Source organism: Dryobates pubescens, chromosome 12, assembly GCF_014839835.1.
Source record: "Dryobates pubescens isolate bDryPub1 chromosome 12, bDryPub1.pri, whole genome shotgun sequence".
Classification (NCBI taxonomy): domain Eukaryota; kingdom Metazoa; phylum Chordata; class Aves; order Piciformes; family Picidae; genus Dryobates; species Dryobates pubescens.
The window spans coordinates 33,798-55,414 of record NC_071623.1 but is presented as its reverse complement, the minus strand read 5'-3'; the positions used below and the strand labels follow the sequence as shown (position 1 = coordinate 55,414).

The 21,617-nt window shown below is 40.4% G+C and overlaps 1 protein-coding gene across 1 annotated transcript; it reads left to right on the top strand.

Moving 5' to 3' along the window:
* Positions 1–3,681: 3,681 nt before the first annotated feature.
* On the top strand, positions 3,682–21,304 carry NSUN3 (NOP2/Sun RNA methyltransferase 3). The gene is made up of 6 exons (XM_054165903.1): positions 3,682–3,865; positions 5,663–5,772; positions 7,385–7,728; positions 9,135–9,289; positions 9,800–9,921; positions 20,434–21,304. The coding sequence occupies exons 1-6, from the start codon at positions 3,764–3,766 to the stop codon at positions 20,702–20,704; spliced, it is 1,104 nt and encodes a 367-aa protein (XP_054021878.1). The 5' UTR covers positions 3,682–3,763; the 3' UTR covers positions 20,705–21,304.
* Positions 21,305–21,617: the final 313 nt, after the last annotated feature.

Below are 21,617 nucleotides of genomic sequence, written 5' to 3'. Positions count from 1 at the left end.
AAAAACTAGACATTAACATTGTATTGTCTACTGCAGTATACAAGAAAATTGTACATAGTGAAAATTTTGCACTAATTCATTCATCAGTTGTGATATAAAACTGAACAAGTATGCAGATAAGCTCTGGCAGTTTTTAATTGCAGTAATAATAAAATATCATCTTGAAAACTAGAGAAACCACACATTTTTAAGGACAGATAATATGTCCACGTAATGTGTTAATTTTATGCTTAATCACATGCAATCCCAAGCACCGAGACAGGCTGGGCAGCAACTGGCTTGAGAGCAGCCCTGAAGAAAAGGACTTGGGAATGTTGGTGGATGAGAAGCTCAACAGGAGCCAGCAGTGAGCACTCGCCTGGAAAGCCAATCACATCCTGGGCAGCATCAAAAGAAGCGCAGCCTGCAGGTTGAGGGAGGCATTTCTCCCCTCTACTCCATTCTGGTGACACCCGACCTGGAGTACTGTGTCCAGTTCTGGAGAAGGATCTGGAGGTGCTGGAAGGTGTCCAGAGAAGGGCCACGAGGATGATCAGAGGGCTGGAGCACCTCTCCTGTGGAGACAGACTGAGAGAGTTTGGATTCATCTGGTTTGGAGAAGAGAAGGCTCCAAGGAGACCTTATTGTGACCTTCCAGTATCTGAAGGGGGCCTACAAGAATGCTGGGGAGGGACTTTTTAGGGTGTCAGGGAGTGATAGGACTGGGGGGAATGGAACAAAAATAGAAATAGGTAGATTCAGATTGGATGTTAGGAAGAAGTTGTTCCCCATGGGAGTGGTGAGACACTGGCACAGGTTGCCCAGGGAGGTGGTGGAAGCCTCATCCCTGGAGGTTTTGAAGGCCGAGCTGGATGTGGCTCTGAGCTACCTGATCTAGTGTAAGGTGTCCCTGCCCATGGCAGGGGGGTTGGAACCAGATGATCCCTGAGGTCACTTCCAACTGACAATCTATGATTCTATAAACAAGGGTTACAATTAGATTAATATGTTCTTATTTTAAATATTTTTCCTGTTACATTGAAGAAGACAATCAGTGGTATATTGTGTAAAGATATATATTGTTATACCTCTTAGTTTCATCAAGGATGAACCCCCCATTCAAAGGCTTTTTTAAGAAGCAGAACCTCATGATTTTTTGTTACACTCTTAGTCTTCCGTAAAGCTGTTAAAACGGTGCAATAATGCACACATTTAACACATTAAGATCTTGCCATGTACCCTTCAAGGCAATCAGTTGCACAAATAAACTTCTAACATATTAGTCAAAATGAAATTATTAATTAAAGTCTTTAGAGTATATTTGAGTGTGAGAAAAAATCAGTTGTGAGAATATAAGTTTGGAATGAGCAGAGAGGAACATTCCAAGTTTCTTAATTCAGTGAGAGGATGAAACCACGTGATGGTGCAGTTTGATTATTCTCAGGATTTAGTAATTTTCACTTCAAACAAAGACAGTGTTAAGTAGAGGAGGGTGAGGTGTGCATAAAAGTTTTGGTGTGCAATCTCAGTCTTAGTGTTTTTATCTATGTTAGCACTTCAGGGTTTTTTTGGCTCAAAGGCTCTATTTTCACCAGCTTATTTTTTTTTTACAGCTTCAGTTTCTAGAAATGTATTACCTTTTAACACTAAGTTTATTAAAAACGAAGCTGAGTATTGCTGTGATAACAACATGTGAAAAACTGAAATGTAAGATGTTGATACTGATATGTCAGATGCCTGTTACGTGAGTTTTGTTGGCACATGTCAGTTTTGTTTCTGATTTTAAAGTAAATTTACCAATATCACCAAAACACTCCAAAATGTTTCCTACAGGGTTTTTTTATTAAATGCTCTTTAATAACTTACTGCATCAGTTTTTTTCAGTATTATACTACCCTGACTTTTATTTGCTCAAGTCAACACTAAAACCCAGAAAGGTTGGGGATGCCCCCTCCCTGGAGGTGTTAAAGACAAGGCTGGATGAGGCCTTGAGCAATCTGGTCGAGTGGTGGGTGTCCCTATCCATGGCAAGGACTTGAAATTACGTCATCTTTTGGGTTCCTTCCAACCTAAACCATTCTGTGAATCTATAACATTCATGTCTAGCATAAAACCAATGCACAGTATCAATATGTTTCCCATAATATCATAGATTTACACATTTTTGGAAGAAAGTATAGTCATAAATGTTTAATGGCTGTAAGTCTCATTTACATTGCTAAAATGTACAAAATAGAGACCTTGTGACCTGGAAGGAGTCTTTGCAAGTTTTTACAACCGCATCGTGGTCAGATGTGGAATGTGTTGATAGATTTGCGCAAAGTTATATACAGATGTATGCATATAAAGTGTTTTGATAGTATAGTTTGTATTTGAGTGGTACAAACTTGCTCACTTACAAGTTGAGAGATAATATTGCACAAATTAGAAGATTTTATCATGTTCTGATGCAATGCTTTTCCTTGTTAATAGAATCACTTTTAAAGTCTATCAGTGCATTCAACTAAGTATTTTTACTTAATTATATGAGTGGTAATAACACAGGAATTTGCCTCCTAAGTAGAACATTTTGCATTATCTATGCACAACATTTGAAATACTTTTTAGGCAAAATAAAGTTAAATGTATTTTCTAAAATAAGGAATAGTAGTTTTCATTAATTGAATTTATGTAAAAGATAATCAATGCTTCAAAATAAATCACAGAATCACAGAATGTGTGGAGTTGGAAGGGATCTCAAAAGATCAACTTAGTCTAACCCTGCTGCCAGAGCGGGATTACCAAGGCATCCGCAGAGCCTTCTGTTTCTCCAGTCTGAATAACCCCCAACTCCCTCAGCCTGTCCTCACAGCAGTGGGGTTGCAGCCCTCTGACCCACCCATGATCTTGAGCTGAAACCTAGAATCCACAGAAGCGCCTTACTCAGACATTTAAATGTTTAAAATAAATATAATTTATTATTAAAAGTAGGAATATTTGAGGAGTTTAATGAGAGGATACACTGTACAATTATGGGTTTTCCTGACCATATCGAGCAATACGTTGATCCCGGACCTGCCAGTCTCAGCACGGAGAGCAGAAATACAACTGACCAGTTGCAAGAAGGCGACCACTGCCACAGAGTGGACGAAATGACCCAGAGCTGCGGAGGTCGTGGCTGTTTATCGAGATACACATGAACATTACCGTTGCACTTGCCCACAGCCTGCCTCGTTAAGCCCACTGATTTCGCTTTATTTAAACAGCTGCCTTTCTCCCCAGTTGCCTTCCCACCCATTTTAAGAGGCCCGAGTTTGTTACGTCCCTTTCTCACATGGTTTGGAGGTAGAACATCTCTTATCCCTGGTAGTAACTCACATCGGTCTCACTACTTCGACAAGTGGACGTGGCTGTTAACTTCAGCAAGGACAGTCACTTAGAGACTTAGCTGCAATCACTGAACAGAAACCTAGTTCGGTGCAGCCTAAGCGGGGACACACCTCCATCGGGCTGTGGGATGAGGATCAGTGTTATAACGTGATTAATTGAGGGTCCAGTTGCTGTGTAATCCCGGTTTATCTCCTGGGAACGCAGAAGAAACTGGACACGCTATAGCCTCTCGTGGCGAAACAGAAACCCACAACGCCACCGAAACCAAAGACACAAAGACACTCAAGCCACACCCCCGGCAGCGACGGGACGTGAGGAAGGAGGGGTCACGGCCGGCGGGGCGGGCGGATGATCGGAGCTGTCCCCTTCAGCCGCCAGGTGGCGTCCTGCTCCCACCGCTCCACCGGCTCCGGTCATGCGGTTTCCTCGCGCCGCGGCCTGGGTGCTGCTGCCGCCGCTCCAGCGCGCCGGGGTCGCCTTCACGCCGCGGCGAGCGGCAGCTGGGGCCTTGGAGGAGGTGAGGCGCGGGCCGGGGTCAGCGGCGCGGCTGGCATGCGGCAGCCGGAAGCGGGGCGGGAGAGGCTCTCGGCTCCTTCTTGAATGTCCCGGGCGGGTGCTCTTCTTCGGGCTCAGGGCCCGTACATACACCTGTCCGGGAGCAGCCTCTTCTGTCGCCGGCGGGAGCGGTCCTGCGAGAGCGGCTTCTGCTCTCCCCTCCTTTTCTCTCCCCGAGCGGGGCCGCTGCGTCTGCCTGCGAGCAGGGCAGAGTCAAGGGTCGGTCAGTGGGTGAGGAGCCAAGCGTCTCAGTTTAAAAGGAGGCGTTCACTGTGTGCGGCGGTTTATTCGCTCTACAGAGAGAAATCGTGCCCACAGATGCACCGTCGTGTTTAAGAAGCAGCAGAACTCACTCGAGAGCTTAGCAGTTCTTCAGGCTCTACCACGCGCGGTTGTTGGAGCTCGGCGGGGCGGAGGTGTGGCAGGAGGAGAGGCAGCAGGGTGATGGGTGGGGAGCTGCTGCCTCTGCTTACAGAGGAAAATGAGCAAAATGTAGTGAACTCCTGTGGGGGGTTGCCATTGGAATAACGTGCGTTTGCTTACAACCCGAAAGTTCTTCCTCTTCTTCCAGATAAAATGCTTTTATAGGTTAGACAAAAAGTGTTGTCCGAAAAGTGGATTCTTCCCTTCAGTGTGCAGGGAGCCAGCCTCACACCGACCCGCGACTGTGGCTTATCACAGAGCTGTGCAAGCCTGGGTGCTAGCGGGTGTCCCTTATCGTGGTGGATATTTAATACACAATATATTGGCAGTGCCTTATGGCAGCACCTGATAATTGGATATTAGGCTGGTTTCTTACTTCCCTTTAAAGATACACCTTCTTTTAAACTCATTAGGCATGCTCAGAGGGAAGTGGTTTATTTGGGTAGGGGGCTTTCTAGCTAGGAGATGTGGATTTTAACATTATAATGAAGTTAGTTCACAGAAATCTAATCTTAGTTCTTCTACCAGTGTCCTGACACATCTCAGGATGTTTCCTAACAGACATAAACCAAGACCTCTCCTCCATTTAAGAGCACCTCTTACAGTGTTTTACTTAGTTTGATAGGAACTTCCAGCACGGGCTAGGCATATCAGTCTTTCATCCCTTCTTCAAGGATATCGGCACTAACACGACGTGCTGTTTGTACAAAGTAACTCATTTTACATCATAAAGCCTCTGATCAGCGCTCCACCTTGCAAGACCAATGCAGTATATTCAACTCCAACACAGTATTCTCAAACAGTTTCATGTGGATAAGAAAAGGACCAAAAGGTGTACTCAATATTTTATTTTTTTTTAAAGTTATTCCCAGAATCAGTATTTGCAGTGCTTTGTGGCTCATCTCCAGGTGATTTCCACAATGACTCCACAATTTCTTCTAGTTATGCACATGGGTATATCTTGGCAGAGGTGGTCGCAGTGCGGGATCATAGTTCTGCCTTGCTTACTTTGCTCCTGGAGTATTAAGAGTCTCAAGATCCACAATATTATTAGCAAAGCTATGGAGGAGTATTATCAGCAAGCTCTGAATGACCTGTTCACAAGTAGGGAAGAAAAGAGTATGGTAGCTTAACTTGTTTGTTCTCTGAAATTTCTGTTAGATCTTGAATGCATGTATGATGTGACCTTGATATTTGAGCATCCTAGTATCAGTGATCTGTAGTAGATTTAAATTGATAAAATATTCTTTTCATAATTCTGTCGAGAACTAGGGAGGGTTTGATTTGTTTGGGTTTACTGCTTTTACTGCTTTTTCTGCTTTTCCTTTCTCTGAAGCTGGGAAATAAAACAGAAGGGAAACATCAAAAGCAGATTTGTCAGATTGTTCTGGATCACTTTGAGAAGCAGTACACAACAGAACTAGGAGATACATGGACACGCATCAGGTCTGTTGTTTGGGAAGAAGGGGGAGGGAGGGGAGAGGTTCTGTTATTTTTCAGTGCTTCATAAAATAACTTTGAAAAGAGTCACGGACTGTAGCTTTAGTTTATTCTCAGTTTAGAAACAGCATAAATGTGTTAAATAATGGGACTAAAACTTGGATTCTTTTATTTTTATACTTGACTTGATTCTGCTGGATGTGATGAAATTTCTGTTCTCCTGTATGCATAGGCACTGCAAGGAGACTGCCATAGTATGTGCTTGTTGACTGTTTTGTTAAAACATGTTCCAGAAAGCATCCCTTTATGCTTAACAGCTGCTAGGGGTTTGTTGGGTTTTTTTCCTACAGCTTTATAGTATCTGAAGGGACTGAGACAAATATGTTAGAAATACATCCCCTACTTTCTTCCATTAGAAGAAACTAACTATTAACAACATGTACAGAAAAGACTGTCACTGAATTTGGGCCTTGATTACACAGCTGCAGAAGAACTGGCTGTGGTATTTAGCGCTCACTTCCCTGATAGCTAGTGGTTGGCACTCACAGAAAAGCCATTAGAAGAACTGTTCTGGAGAAGTTCACTGCTTAACTTTTAAACAGTTATTTAAACTGAAGCACCTGAATTTGAATTAAAGTCCATGAGGAGTGCTCTCATGATCTGTGCTGTCTTACTTTGAAGAGAGAAGAATCTTACATTAATTGGAGTCTTAGGAACCACATGATTCCTTTAAGTTACCACTTTGGCTTAGCCTGTTTGGATTAAAAAGTAGTTTAAAATAGGTGTCTCTACTGATTGAGAAAAACCCTGTACAACCAACAAACACACACAAAAAAACAACCAAACCAACCAAAAACCTGAAAAAAGGCACAGATGTATAGTATTAATTTAAGTGACTCAGCCTAAAAACTCTTTTAGGTTGGATCAATGTATATTTTTTGTGGAGACAATGAATATTCCAGAGAAGTATTTTTGACGATAAATGAAAAAATACTTAGAGAAAGTTAAATACAAAATGAAGGCAATCGTGCAAAAAAGTTCTGAAAAAGTGAACTGAAATAGGAACAGGTGTGTTCCCACCATGCAGGTGCTGCTTTTTTACTTTCCAAAATCATCCATTAGTTGAAGTTTTTCTGGCCCAATGTTTGCAGAACACAACATGAAATTTTGAAAAGGACACTTGTTAAAACCTGTGTTGTATGGTGATGGCTGGAAAAAGTGTTGCAGAGCCAATGTGATTTTGTTGTTGTAGTGATATCTACAACTAAGATTACGGTTGTTCTTTGCCCCTAGAGAAGCAGACTTTATAATCAGAGCATTAGACTTCAGTATTTCTACAGTGATTTGTTAAAGAATTATGAAAAATAGAGAAACTTTTGTTTCAGAAGAAATTAGCATTTTAAATGCAATAATTAAACAGTGGCTTGATTTCCTATTTAAATTATTTTCTTGTATAGTCTTACTAATTGTATCTAATCAAAGTATTTCCCTTTTGATTACATCAGAGTCGTCCAATGGTGAGATCGTTCCCCTTATGTAAGAAAAAGCCCCCTTACAGTATGGAAAGCTCATTTTATTTGTCAGATTGCTGAATAACTTTTCCTGGTTTTCACTCTAGAGATGTACTCATGCACCCATGGTGCTGGCAGTATGCTATTCTGCTGAACAAATTCAGCCAGTCTGCTGAACTGGAGAGCGCCTTGCGTGTGAAGGGATACCACCCTGCCTTTCAAGAGAGTCTGCCCTATCTTCCATCGTCATTTCGATGTTACATCAGGAGAACTCACGGGAGATTCCCTGCGCAAAAACACCAGGCTGGTAAACTGAAAGAGTATTTTCTGCTCAATGCTGCTTCGCTGTTGCCAGTGTTGGCATTAGAAGTGAAAGATGGGGAAGATGTTTTGGATCTCTGTGCTGCTCCAGGGGGTAAATCAGTAGCTGTACTGCAGTGTGCCTATCCAGGTAATGTATTGAGATGCTGTTAGAGGCTGATCTCTGGCTCTTGTGCCTTGGCTGTTTCTGTACAAGATTTGGACTGGGGGCAAATAAGCAAACAAGAGTTTATATTCCAAGTAGTTCCCTGCTATTCAGTAAGATTTTTATGAAGTCTGTTTACTTAAAAGAGTATAAGAAATGTGGTAGTTATTTAAATATAGGTTACTGCAGGGTGACAGGCAAAAGTGCCACAGCAAATGTTTTTCTTCCTCCACTGGTTCCTTTGTTGCAGCTTCTCAAGAAGTTATTGGAAATCATATAGATATATTGGCACAAGGAGGTAAATAATCTGCAGTCTCAGAATACTTGTACTTTTGTTGTTTTTTTTCTTCTTTTCCTCTGCTCCCTCTCTGATCAATGCTGTGCAAACAGTGTAAGTCAATTTAAGTGTACAGATGTTAAACAGAGCATAATACATTAAATGTACAAGATTTAGGTAGAGGGAGAAAGCCTCTGATAAGGAATTGTTCTATATCGGCATTTAATAAGCAACGTGTCTCAATCCACCCAGATGTTGCAGAATGGCACTAAGATAATCAAAGAGTTTAGAAGGCAACAGCAAGCAGGCCAGGGAGTTAAAACGAGGTGCGGTTATCTCGGCTAGTAATTGTCTCAAAAATGTTTACAGCACCTTGTATTCTTAATGATGAGACCATCATGTCCTGCACTTGTTGATTACATTCCTCTTTGGAGGAATGAGGTGATGCCAGTGAGGTAAATTTAATGTGGATTTCCCTTTCAAAAGGTTTGGGAAAAAACCCACACCTCGTGGCTGTTTCTGATACCAAATGGTTGCTGAAAACCCAAGATAGAAGGAAACTGTTAATACACCTCAGAGAATGCTAAGATTTGCCATGTTGTGTGGCAAATGTGGTAGAGACATGAAAACAGAGATTTTACTACATTAGAAAACAGAACTAAGGGGAAAAAAACCCATTGTGTTTCTGGTCTGAGTTACAAGCAAAACCATCGTTCCTTCTCAAGGAGTAACTCCTCTGGCTACATTGTTAAAAGTGACTGCAACTAAAAGGCTTTTGTTAAAACCACTCAGCTTCTGAAACACAAACCTGATGTTTTATTTATGTAAAAGATTATCAATGGATTAATAAGGAGAATGTTTTAAGTTTGTTTTCCTGTGGAAGTTTATTGCTGCAGTAAGTATTTGCTAGTAAATACCTATGGATTGCTTTGTAGGAGTCTGTTTAAATTTGGTTGAGTTTATGAGTATTTAGCATTGTCAGAATGTGCAATAACATAAGCACACAGGGTATAAACTATGGCAATCTTGGTAAAACAGTACATCTTCTGAAATCAGTGTAACAAAACCCAAAGACTTATTTTAGGGTGTTTACTTTTTTTTGTTTCCCCCTAAGGTCAGTTTCACCTTAATGAATCTGATGTTTTGAGGTCAAGATGGTTGAAACAGACAATAGAATCCTTCATCCCATATCCTTTTATTAACTTAATAATGTTCTCTACACTGGATGGTAGACAGATTGGAGATCTTAAGCCTGAATTGTATGACAAGGTAATGTTATTACTTATTAGGAAATGATATTTCTGCATTTTGCTTCATTTTCTGCCTACCTTGCTCTCTTTTTATTTTTCTCATTCTTTTTTCTGGCCTCCACAAAAATACCTGACCTGTCAAGGAGAACCCAGGTCAAGTGCAGGATGTGCAGAGCCTCAGGAATCACTTTAGGAAGACTGTTGTGTGTTTGTGATGATGCCTCCCATTTGGCCTTGGTGGTGAATTCTTACAATCTTGCAGCAGTGTGCTTTGCACAGTATGCAGTTAGGATGGAGGGGAACAAGTGAGAGCTATATGGAGAGAGGGTTTTGTAGTAATTTCTTATCTTGCCTCTCCCCAAATCACTCTGAAATCATCTCAAAATAGTTAAACAATTTTAATGTCAAATAGAAAGTAAAAAGGCTATTCTAAGTGTTTGCAAAAGTAAGTTTAGATTTTTGGCACACTGTGTTCAGAAAGGACTGTCTTCATTGTAAATTGTTTCATTTGCTGTGACTTATTTCACAGGTGCTGGTTGATGCTCCTTGTTCAAATGACAGAAGTTGGTTATTCTCTTCTGATATTCAACAAGCTACACTTCGACTAAGACAAAGGAAGGAATTATCATCTCTACAATTCCAGCTGCTAAGGTGAGAAGTGTGAAGGGATGATATTAGAGGAGCTTTAGATAATTAATAACAAGACACAGAGGCAAGATGTGTTATGTTTAGTAACCAAAACTGAGTTTCACCATGTGAAAAGAATGTGATGAGTTTGTTGTTCCAGTGCTGTTTAGATCTAGGTTAATGTGAGCATGGAAGTTTGTATGGAGTAATATAAACAGTGAGGCCTAGGGCCTTTACTGCCATACTGCTGTGCAGTCCTTTTTACTTGCTTATTCCCATATATGTTCCTTATCAGATAACTCAGAACAGTCTGGTACCATGTCAAAATATTTCTGATGGAAACAGCTAAAATGGTTTCAGAAGCCTCCCAGTTTGATATTGTCAGCAAATTTGCTGAGCAGACACTCTGTCTGTCTCATCAGCAATGTCATTGATAAAGATGTTGAACAGGACTGGACCCGGCACCGATCCCTGGGTGACTCCACTAGTTAAAAGTCTCCAGCTGGACCTGGCACCCTCAATCACCACTCTTCATACTCTATTGTGTAACCATTTCCTAATCCGTGTCACTGTCTGTTCTTCTATCACACATCTCCTGAGTTTTCTTAAAAGGATGTTGTGGGAGACAGTGTCTAAAGCCTTGCTAAGGTCAAGGTAGACTACCTCCACTAGTCTCCCTGCATCTACCCACCCAGTTGCAACATCATGGAACACTATCAGATTAGTCAAGCATGATCTACTCTTGATAAATCCATGCTGACTGCTCCTGATCTTCTCTTCCAAGTGCCTCGAGATGACCTCCAGAACAAGCCGCTCTGTCATTTTTCCATATGACTATTTGTAGCACAGCAGACTACTGATCATAATGGATAGAGTAAAAAGGTAGAAAAATGTGAGGCTTGGTGGAGGAGATAGGATTGTTTGTTTATTTGTCAAGAACATCCACTGAATAATCAAAATCAAGGTTGCTGTGTATTGCTCTTTTTAATGATCCTAGCCATAGGCTGGGATTTGTGAAACATTTCAAACTCCACATTCTCACCAAGCAAAAGCAATAGAGGCTTCCCAGTACTACCTTCTAGACTTCAGTGTTTCTTTGCAAAGTAACAGGCACACCTGAAGTCTGTCTGTCAGAGGAAATCTAGGGAAAAATAACATACTGCAAAAAAGAAAAAGGAAATTTTTTATGGGGAGTTCCCATTGCTGCAGCTCACAATAGTTTTATGACATCCAGTTGAAAAAGGCCTAGCAGAAGCTATGATTTATAACAGAAATATGAGGTTCTTATTGCAGTAATGCATCATGTTCTTTGAAGAAATCAATCACATTTCAAATACTGACCTGTTTAAGTTTTCCCTTTTCAATATTTGACATATGAAATCCAATTTTTGAACCCCTATTAAAACAAAGCATATATCATGCAGAGCAATTCTGAGAATTTGCATGAATCACTTCAGATCATACTCCTGAAGGGGAGAGCTCATGACAGCAGGAATCTGTTTTAAAAAGGAGGCATTCCTGTCAGACCAAATCAGGTCAAATTATTCTGAAATCAAGAAGAGAACTTTGCTTCTGTTGAAAGTATACTTTACCATAGTAACAGCATTAAGAGTTGGATTTATAAGGACAAAATGCTTTAGATATGTAAATAGAAGTAAAAGGATGGTAGTTTCAATTTAATTTCAACGTAGATCTCAGTAGTTCTGTGAAATTACCAATCTGTGGTTAGGTACAGTGGATTTTTTTTATTTCTTTTTTGAAAGATTTTGGACCATAGGAAATAAATGGTTAGGTTCAAGAGTTAAACATTGCAAGTGCTGTCAGGTAAAATATTTGACATATAGTAAATGGTGTAGCTGTGTTTTTATTGCTCCTTTGATCATTTTTTAATGAATATTCTGTACTGAAGATATCCCAGATCCTGTGTGACAGGGAAAAAGGAAATGATACATTGAGACCAGGAAAGGCTAAATGATTCATACAAGCACATTAGAAGTTTGACAAAACTACAGTTGTGGAATGCTACTCAATTCAAGGTTTATGGCTACAGTGCAGGATTATACATAAAACATTAAGTTTCAGTCCCATCTCTGATACATGCAGTAATATTCAGGGAAGCTGAACCTGCATTAATCCAGCTGTACTACATTTTATATGAGTCAGCTCTCACAGAGCTGCCTCTGATTTACATACTCAGATTATGTGATGCTTTATGCTTTTGGGCATTTCTCACCTTGTTCCTGTATCCATAAAACAAAAATGAAAACTGGTTCTCAGGTATTTTGTTGAGACTAGCTAAGAAATATTGTGACATTTGAAGATGAAGTTTAAAATCCAAAGATGAAGCATTATTTCAGTTTAGCAGTAGTATTAAGTATAATACAGAATTGTGAAGAAGGAAATGCAGAGGGGAGGTCTGTTTTCATTTCTGTCAAGTGACATAGCCCAAAATTTCATTTTCCCTCTTTATTAATTAAGTAAATTCTTCACTTGGAATCTTGGAATCTGTTTTTCTGAGTATGGTCATCTTGCATTTCTTCCTTTTTTTTTTTTTGTTTAGCAGATCTTCTTGGGGGGAGAAGATCAGTTTTTCTGGGTGGGGTTTTTTTGGTTGTTTTTTTATGTATTTATTTTGCAGATCTGCTTTAAGGGGAAGATGGGGACATCAGTAAGGAAGTGAAGGAAGGAAAAGCATTTTATGCAATACAGAGTAAATTTTGAAGTACACAGAGGCTTCAGAGAAGCCTTTTGGAAGAAGTGTTGAAATTCATGCAGTGATCTTCCTACTCCAATAAAATAGGAAATGTAAATTAGTGGCATAAATGATGAACATCAAATTGTATAGGCTTCCCTGCTGAGTGCTGTAATCCAAGAACACGTAGCAAATCTTGTTATTTGTTCATGCAGAAAACAATTACAGAGTAAGGAAAGAGCATTCATCTCCTGATACTGAATGCCAGCAGTGATTCACCTAAGTAAATTTACCAGTGTTAATGGTTCTCAGATAGAAAATCAATTTTGGGTTAAGCTTAAGTGCATAGTAACTGCCTGGTTAACGGATGTTGTAATTTTTCTTAGCCCAGTTACTGCAGCTGAAACAAGCTGTGTTAAGGTTCAGCTGTAAAGAAAACTTACAGGATTCACTTTAGAAAATGCAGAAAGGGCATTCAGAGTTCTGTAACTCTTCTGTACACAACATCTCCTGGTAATTAAACAGCTGTAATTGATGTCTAATAACAGGAACACAGACTAAGTTTGAGAGATACACATTGGCTGACTTTCCTTTGTTACCTGTTTTTCTCCCTAGTAGTTAGCTGGGAGGGAGTTTGTTTTGAACACCTAAGAAATGCACACACAATTCAGAGTGCTTTGAATTGCTGGTGGCAAAACAAGCCGTACAAAAGGCTCTTTTCCTAGCTGACCTCATTGAGGTTGTATGCATTTTCATTTTTCAGAATTCTAGATAAAGCATTAAGCCTGGCTTGAGAAATCCAGAGAAACATTTATTCTTCTTAGCTACTGAAATGCTTCAGTCCCCATTTTGCTTGGAAAAATAAATTCTTAAGGAACCGTGTCTGATTCTGCATAGCGTACATCTGTCCTCTTATAAGCCTGTGGAGGTGGAGCACAATAGTGAGATAATATGAATGTTTTCCACTGTACAAAGAACTTTCCTGCTTTGGATATCAATTATAACATAATGTTTGAAATTGCCTATTTTTTTTCAAGAAAAGAGTACCAGAAGTTATGAAGTTGCTTGCTTGTTTCTTTGGTTTTGTGGTGCTTTTAGGCTATGCCTTTAAAATTTAGTTACAGATTTTGAGCAGAAAAGTAGAAAAATATGCTTAAATCACTATTGGGTATTAAAAGGAAAACAAAAGATTATTCTAAACAAATTTATTGGATAAATATCTGGAATAAAACAAGCTGCACCATAATAATTCTCTTTCTTCTCTTCCGATCTCGGCCGTTTCCCTTCACTCAGGAGAGATAATCTGCGCGCTTTGGCTGGCCTTGGCTAAGTCTAACTCACTGCTTCTCTCTCTACTCCTCCTCTCTCTTGACCAGGGGGGCTGTGGGGGGGCAGTGGAACGGCTTCCCTGGTCTCTGACCGGGGGAGTTTTCATGTTGTTTGCTAATTGTAAATATCTGTATAATATTGTAACTCCTGTATATTTCGTACATACTCCTTGCATTCCATTGCAGAGTGTAGTTCTTGCTTATAAATACAGCTTCATTTGCTTCTAACTGACTTGGTCTGGCAAAATTACTGCTGGGGGAAACTTCAACTACTTCAACAGTTTTCTTTCTCCTTGAACAGTTTGGGAGGTAGGAGGATTTGTGTATGTGCTTTTATCTGGAAGGAAAAATTAAAAAACCCCATCAAACCAAATATTCTGAACCTGTTTGGCATGCTGCTTCAGTGCCAGAGCTGACCATCCACACTCTGTATGGTGGTTTACCAATCTGCACACATGGGAAGTAAAATGAGGCTGACTGTTTCTCTTAAGTCATCAGGTAGAATTGCCAGCCTGTTTCTAAAGGTTGATCTACATACCACAGCACCTGCTTCAGTTTCTTCATTCCAGAATTAAAAAAAAACTATCTTGGAATAAATGTTAAAAATATTGGTGAAAACCTAGGACACAAATAAGTAACCCTAAGTTACAAGCTGTTCTGTTTTCTCTGGTGTGTGACATACAGACTTACTTGTTGAAAAAGTCTTTTTCACACAGTGTTGTAAATAATAAGATTTACTGAAAAAGTCTTCGTACACCTCCTTCCACATTCATTCACCTTTATGTTTTCACTAAAACAAAAGTTTTCCACATGAATGTAGAGGATGAAGTTTGTGCTTTTAATTGTGGGAGTGTTTTTTTATTGTTGTAGAGTAAAGGCAAAAACTGCTTTTGATTACTATACCACCATATATTCAGTATATGGTACCACTGTATCGTTTCTTTGATTGAGACAGAAGCCTTTATAGTGCTTGGGCATGTAATGGTGAAGTAAAAAGACAGATACTTGCAATTAGCTAGGTGTTCTGTCCAGGGAAAGTGATTCAGGTTTTTTTGGTGATTTGCTACTGATGTGGGGGGGGAAGTTCCTTGCAAAATCAGGGAGAGCCAGTGTCTTGTAGCTTTAAACTAAGTCACTGTCATTGAAGTTGCTTGAGTCTGTGTTGGGCATTTGAAGTGTGACAGAGCTGAACGTCTTGGGGGAAGGAGGAGTACAAGGGAGTCCCTCCAGAAACAAAGCAGCTGTCTTCTGCCACAAATTTATGTTTTGGAATGTGCTGGACTCCTGCACAGGAGCTTCCTCACTGAAGTTCAGGGATGTTTTGGAGTGACTTGAGGGCATCTGTTTGTTGGTTGGGATGTTTTTGGTGACTGTGTCTACTTTTATTTATAGTTCAAACTACAAAACCAAACCAGACAACAAACAAACGAACCCCACAAAACCAAACAAAAAACCCCAAACACAACAACAATGAAAAACCAATTTGCATTGTTTCTTCTGTTACTGTTGTGTTGTTCTGAACTGCAATATCTCCACAGTAGCAAAGCTTACTTAGGAACAGTGGAAGTACATGTTTTGGGGTATGCCAACAATACTTGAACTAGTGTCTCTCTCTGCTGTGCACCTCTGTCACTGCCTGACACAGGAGGAATTTCCCTATCGTTCTGACTTAGTTTGGAGAAATATAAGCAAAACGTGACAGGCAGGCTGTATCACCGCAGTCCGTGTGGACTCTTGTAAATGGAAGAAGAATCTCTTTAATCAAAAAACACAAGATTGAGGATAAAAACAAATGCAACTTGGGATGCTCTATTTCTTTAACAGTTTATGAAAAGACTGGCAGTTTTTATTCTGACGAGAATTATCTTGCATATTGAGCCAAAATACACCCCAGTTGCCCCCTGTTGAAGGGTTATATTTTTAAATTGCCCTAAAAGATGTGTAATGTTTTTACTTTAATATTGAAAACAATTGAAATATGAACCTAGTTAATGCTGACTCTTCCAATGGCATGTGACAAACCCAAGCACAGGCAGAGTATGCTGGACATGCAGATGCTAGCTATAGTACCAAATATGTCTTTCTTGTGTGCCTATTTTAAAAAAGATGTCTGAGACACCAAGACTTCTAGAATGAACAAAGTGTCAGCCTATCATGTTTAATTTTTTGAAGTGTGTAAAATCCTCTTTCTAGGTTTGGGCTGAGTACTTTTTAGTTCCATGTGAGAGCTTTTTATTTTTAGAGGTGTCATGTGGTTTGGTTGGTCTTTATTCCCTAATAAATAGATATTAACTAATAAAACTGCTCTGTTTTCTCTAATATATTGTTACTGTCTTCTCCATTGTTAGATTTCAGGCAAATCTTGAGAAATAAACTAAATATGACTTCCTGAAAAAAGTATGTTTCTTTCAAAAATCTTATCTAGTAGTCCTGTAATATGAGCAGTTTACATAGATAGATTAATGCATCTGCCATAGTACAATATGTCTCTGAACCTGTGTCCAAAAACATGCCCTGCAAACAAAGAGAATTGCTAATACTTCTGTAAGGCTTTTTGTTAAAACCTCATTTATAATGAGCATTCTGCATGTGTTACTAGACTATTTCCTGAATGGCATGGCTGTCAACCACTATTTGATTGGAGTACAGGTGTATCTTGTGCCAGTACACTGGAAGGATTCAAGTGTGAATTTGGTGGCTGTAATGTCAGTAGTTCAAAGCAAGAGTCATGCATCAGATGAGTTTCTACAGAACGATGTGCCAGTGAATCTCACTCTGCACTGCACTTTTCCAGTTACTGTGATTCCAAACTATTGATGATTTGAAAATGTCATTAAAATTTTGGTCTCATAAATGCTGATATGTACCAAAGTTGTGTTCTGAACCCCAGAAAAGAGCTGACTTTCTCCCCCTTTAATTTAGTGTGTGTGTGTAGTCTTTAAGAACCATGGAGCAGTACCTGTAGTTCTATAATGGAATTATTTCTTTTGTGCACTGTTACATCGTCTCCCAGAAGAACTAACCTTGGAGATCTTGTGTACAGATCTTACCTGGCAAATAGAGAATGTGAATGGATTGTCCTGCATTTCACCAATTCTAGTCTCTTCTGATGTGCCATGATTATCTTAGAGCACTAAAACAACCACCTCTCACTTCTGCAGTGGTGTAGTATGACAACATGCAGCATAAAATCTTGTGTTAAACCTATCATCTGCCAATAGTGATGCTTCTTTTTTAGGGTCTAAGGGGTTGTCAAGTTCCTAAAGTAAAAAAAGTTGTAGGAAAAGGGGAACAAATCATGAGGCTACAGGAAAAGTTTACTGTGCCTTTAAAGTGTGTTCATACGTTTCTCCATTATGAAGCTTGAAACTTTGCAGTATCAGTACCTGTAACGTGTGAAATGAACTGTGGTAAATGTATATACCTGAATTTATGATAATTCAGGTATATAAATTTAATGATAATGATGATTTTATAATAGGTATAATTAGATATATATTTAAAGTTTTAGTTCTTTAATAAAGGTCATCAGTACCACTAAGAGGAAAAAAACTTATTTTTAATGTAGTTTATTTTTAAACAGTATAATAAGAGGAAGGTGAAAAAATACTTACGATCTTTTTACAGTTACTGCAGATTTTTTGAACTTACAAAGTACTTGGACACTGCATGCCCTCTGCTAAGAGTTAAGATTTAAGGATTTGGGGGATAATCAGGATGCCAAATATAAAACAAATTTTACATTCCTATAGGGTGGAGTCATGGTAGCATGGTGGGTCCTGCTGGATGTGTCTTAAGTTATGCTTCAGATCTGACCTGTCCCTTAGATAAGCTTTTTTCCCTCCATTGATAGGAAGCCTAGTTTCTTAACTTTTATTTGAGCACATACTCTTACAAAGGAATTCTTGGTCACGCTGATGACAAGGAGACCAAAATCCCTAAATCTGCTAATCTTATTTAGAAAATAAGATCTGGAAGGGGAATTCAGATGACACCTGTTCTGTTTTGTGGTCTCAAGGCAGCATTTTAAATGTTGTCCTATACCAGCATGTGTCCCAAACAAACATGCTTGCAGACTCTCAAAAGCTACTCACAGGTCTGAGATAAGCTTTCTGGTTTGTAATAGCTTTAGAAAGGATGAGCCGGTTAGGCCCAGTCAAATGAAAAGTATTCAGACTAAGTACTTCTATGCCCAGGTGACTGCCTGGTGGATGTGGAGCAGGCTGTGGATGTAGTCTGCCTGGACTTCAGCAAGGCCTTTGACACCATCCCCCACAGCAAACTCCTGGCCAAGCAGTCAGCCCCTGGCTTGGACAGCAGCACTCTGAGCTGGGTTAGGAACTGGCTGGAGGGCCAGGGCCAGAGACACCAAGCTGGGGGCAGGAGTTGACCTGTTAGAGGGTAGGAGAGCTCTGCAGAGGGACCTTGCCAGGCCGGACAGATGGGCGGAGTCCAAGGGCATGAGATTTAACACAGCTAAGTGCCAGGTTCTGCACATTGGCCACAACAACCCCATGCAGCACTACAGGCTGGGGTCAGAGTGGCTGGAGAGCAGTCAGGCAGAAAGGGACCTGGGGGTACTGGTTGACAGCTGCCTAAACATGAGCCAGCAGTGTGCCCAGGTGGCCAAGAGAGCCAATGGCATCCTGGCCTGCATTAGGATTAGTGTGGCCAGCAGGAGCAGGGAAGTCATTGTGCCCCTGGACTCTGCATTAGTTAGGCCATACCTTGAGTCCTGTGTCCAGTTCTGGGCCCCTCAGTTTAAGAGGGACATTGAGACACTTGAACGTGTCCAGAGAAGGGCAACAAGGCTGGGGAGAGGCCTTGAGCACAGCCCTGTGAGGAGAGGCTGAGGGAGCTGGGTTTGTTTAGCCTGGAGAAGAGGAGGATCAGGGGTGACCTCATTGCCCTCTACAACTACCTGAAAGGTGGTTGTAGCCAGGTGGGGGTTGGTCTTTTCTCCCAGACAACCAGCACCTGAACAAGAGGACACAGTCTCAAGCTGCGCCAGGGGAGGTTTAGACTCAAGGTGAGGAGAAAGTTCTTCACCGAGCGAGTCGTTCGTCATTGGAATGTGCTGCCCAGGGAGGTGGTGGAGTCACTATCCCTGGAGGTGTTCAAGAGGGGATTGGATGTGGCACTTGGTGCCGTGGTCTAGTCGTGAGGTCTGTGGAGACAGGTTGGACTCGATGATCCTCGAGGTCTCTTCCAGCCTTGGTGATACTGTGATGCTTGGCTTGCTGATTAATGTAACCAAGACTCAGAAGAAATGAGCTAGATTGCACATACAGTCCCAGAGGTTGAGTGTAACACCTGGGAAGGTATCACAGTATCACCAAGGTTGGACGAGACCTCAAAGATCATTGAGTCCAACCTGTCACCACAGACCTCATGACTAGAATCCTCCACCTCAAGCTCTGTGGCACAGAGTGACTCCCTAATATACAGAGCCACGGTTGAACAGAGTTGTGGTACTTCTGTCTGAAACAATGATTTGTTCTGGTGTTTCCTTATTGTTTTGGACAGAACATTCAAAGAACCTTTCATCTGTGTTTTGCTCTGATCCTGCTTGTGATGAGGCTTTTCTTTATTGATTCTTTTCCTGAAAAGACCTAATTCAGTGAAAATGACTTTTCCCCTTGTATTTTCTAGTTTTCTTGGTTTGTTTCTCAACTTTTTTTGTTCAGCTATCACCCTTAGCAAGTTATCAGATTGTCTACAGGATCTGCTGTCTCACTGACATTGTAGGTTTTTTTATCTGGGCTTAGAATCAGGCTCGCTGCATATGGGGGCTGCTCACCTCATCTGTGGGTTTTTTTCTGCCCCTTTTTTTTCTCTTGTGGTGGTGGTTTGGCCCTGGCTGGGGGTCAGATGCCTGCTAAAGCTGTCCATCACTCCCCCTCTTAGATGGACAGGGGAGAGGAAAATTATAACAAAAAGCCGGTGATACTAGTCCATGAACAGACAGTATGATCCATTGAGTTGTATTTCCTTAGGAAGTCAGGTTGAAAATAGTGGTGCAGTGAAAACCCCAAGGCCTCTTACATTCTAGATAAGTTGCAAAATTTGCAGAAATGACTAAAATTAGAGCCCAGTAATTAGTTTAGGCTATTATTGCAACTGTGTGTTCTAATATTTGTTCCCACAAGTTGCTAGCGAAGTGTCCAACTAGCAGGTTTTGCTGTGGCGTCACCCATTTTGTATGCATGGTTGGAGTATTTTCACAGTTGTGCTGTGCATATGAATGTTCTGTACCTCTGAATGGATGCTGCTTTCTGCTTGTCACTGTTGCATAGAGAGTACCTTCAGCTAACTGAAAGTATATTAATAACTGAGAATTCCAAAATGTGTTGCAGATAGTGTTGTGACCTATCGCATACCGTTAAGATGTTTTCATTGTGTTATTTTTGTCATACTTATGTCTGTTTATAAACCTAGATTTGTAAGTCTTTTCACGCTCCTCTGGCTTTCATACCTCACTGGTTGTACTGATTTTATTTTTTCCATTGTTCACAGGTCTGCTATTAGAGCGTTGCGCCCCGGTGGATCATTAGTCTATTCTACGTGCACTCTCTCCAAGGCAGAAAACAGTGATGTAATAAATCTCATTCTGAACTCCTTCACTAATGTTACACCTGTAGACATAAGTGGAATGGCCAAAGCTGTTTCTTGGGAATTCGCTTTTCTTGGTGGTATGCAACAGCATGAACTTCTGGTTCTTCCAGAATACGGTAGAGCATGGGGTCCCATGTACATTGCTAAATTAAAGAAAATGAAGACCATCTGATACCTGTTAGTTTTCACAAGAGATATATGATAAATCTAATACAGTATGTGTATATGAATGTACTCAAGGCAACTGAATTTAGGGTATTGCAGTTCTTTATCAGCTGCTGCTTCCTAATGCAGAGGAAACTAGACAACCTTAATTTAACTTAAAGTACAAGTGTGTCTTCTAATGCAGATTCGTGGGCATCTGTCAAGTCCATATGAGGTCAAGAGAGATTTGTATTATTTTCAGGGGGATGCTTTTAGAGGCCCAAGTGTTGTTTTTTTGCACTGAGATAGATTTGTTTCTTTTAATTTAATTATTAATTTGGGTTTAATACAGTGTATTTTAAAATAAGTTACCTGAATGTTGTGTGCTTCTGAAGCCATGGAAATCCTGCCTTCTCTTTCCAGCACATCTAGAAATCTGCTTTCCAGTAAAAACTGATTTGTATGCAGAGTGCATCAGTGATGATTGCAAGCACTGACAAAACAGGTTTCATATTTGTGAAGTTCTTTACGGGTTAAAAACTGTCTTTTGTTTACAGTCACAGGGTCAGCAGCTGTATCAATACCAGCTTTCTGTTGTTGTGTTTTTGGTCTTATAAAAAAATGGCCTTAAAACAGTAGAATACATAGAATATACATAGAATAAACCAGGTTGGAAGAGACCTTCAAGATCATTGCGTCCAACCCATCAACCAATCCAACACCACCCAAACATCTAACCCACGGCACCAAGCACCCCATCAAGTCTTCTCCTGAAAACCTCCAATGATGGTGAATCCACCACCTCCCCAGGCAGCCCATTCCAATGGGCAATCACTCTTTTTCTATAGATTTGGTAGACTTAGGTATATTTAGCTTTGGTACTCAGTTTGCTGGATACAGTGCATTATACCACAGTCTCTAGAGCATATATTTTAAACAGA

Excerpts from the sequence above, each read along its gene's own strand:
- NSUN3 (XM_054165903.1), top strand. The coding sequence starts at position 3,764 with ATGCGGTTTCCTCGCGCCGCGGCCTGGGTGCTGCTGCCGCCGCTCCAG. Across the intron at positions 5,773-7,384 it reads GATACATGGACACGCATCAG|AGATGTACTCATGCACCCAT; the intron begins GTCTGTTGTTTG and ends TTTTCACTCTAG. Across the intron at positions 9,290-9,799 it reads AGCCTGAATTGTATGACAAG|GTGCTGGTTGATGCTCCTTG; the intron begins GTAATGTTATTA and ends CTTATTTCACAG.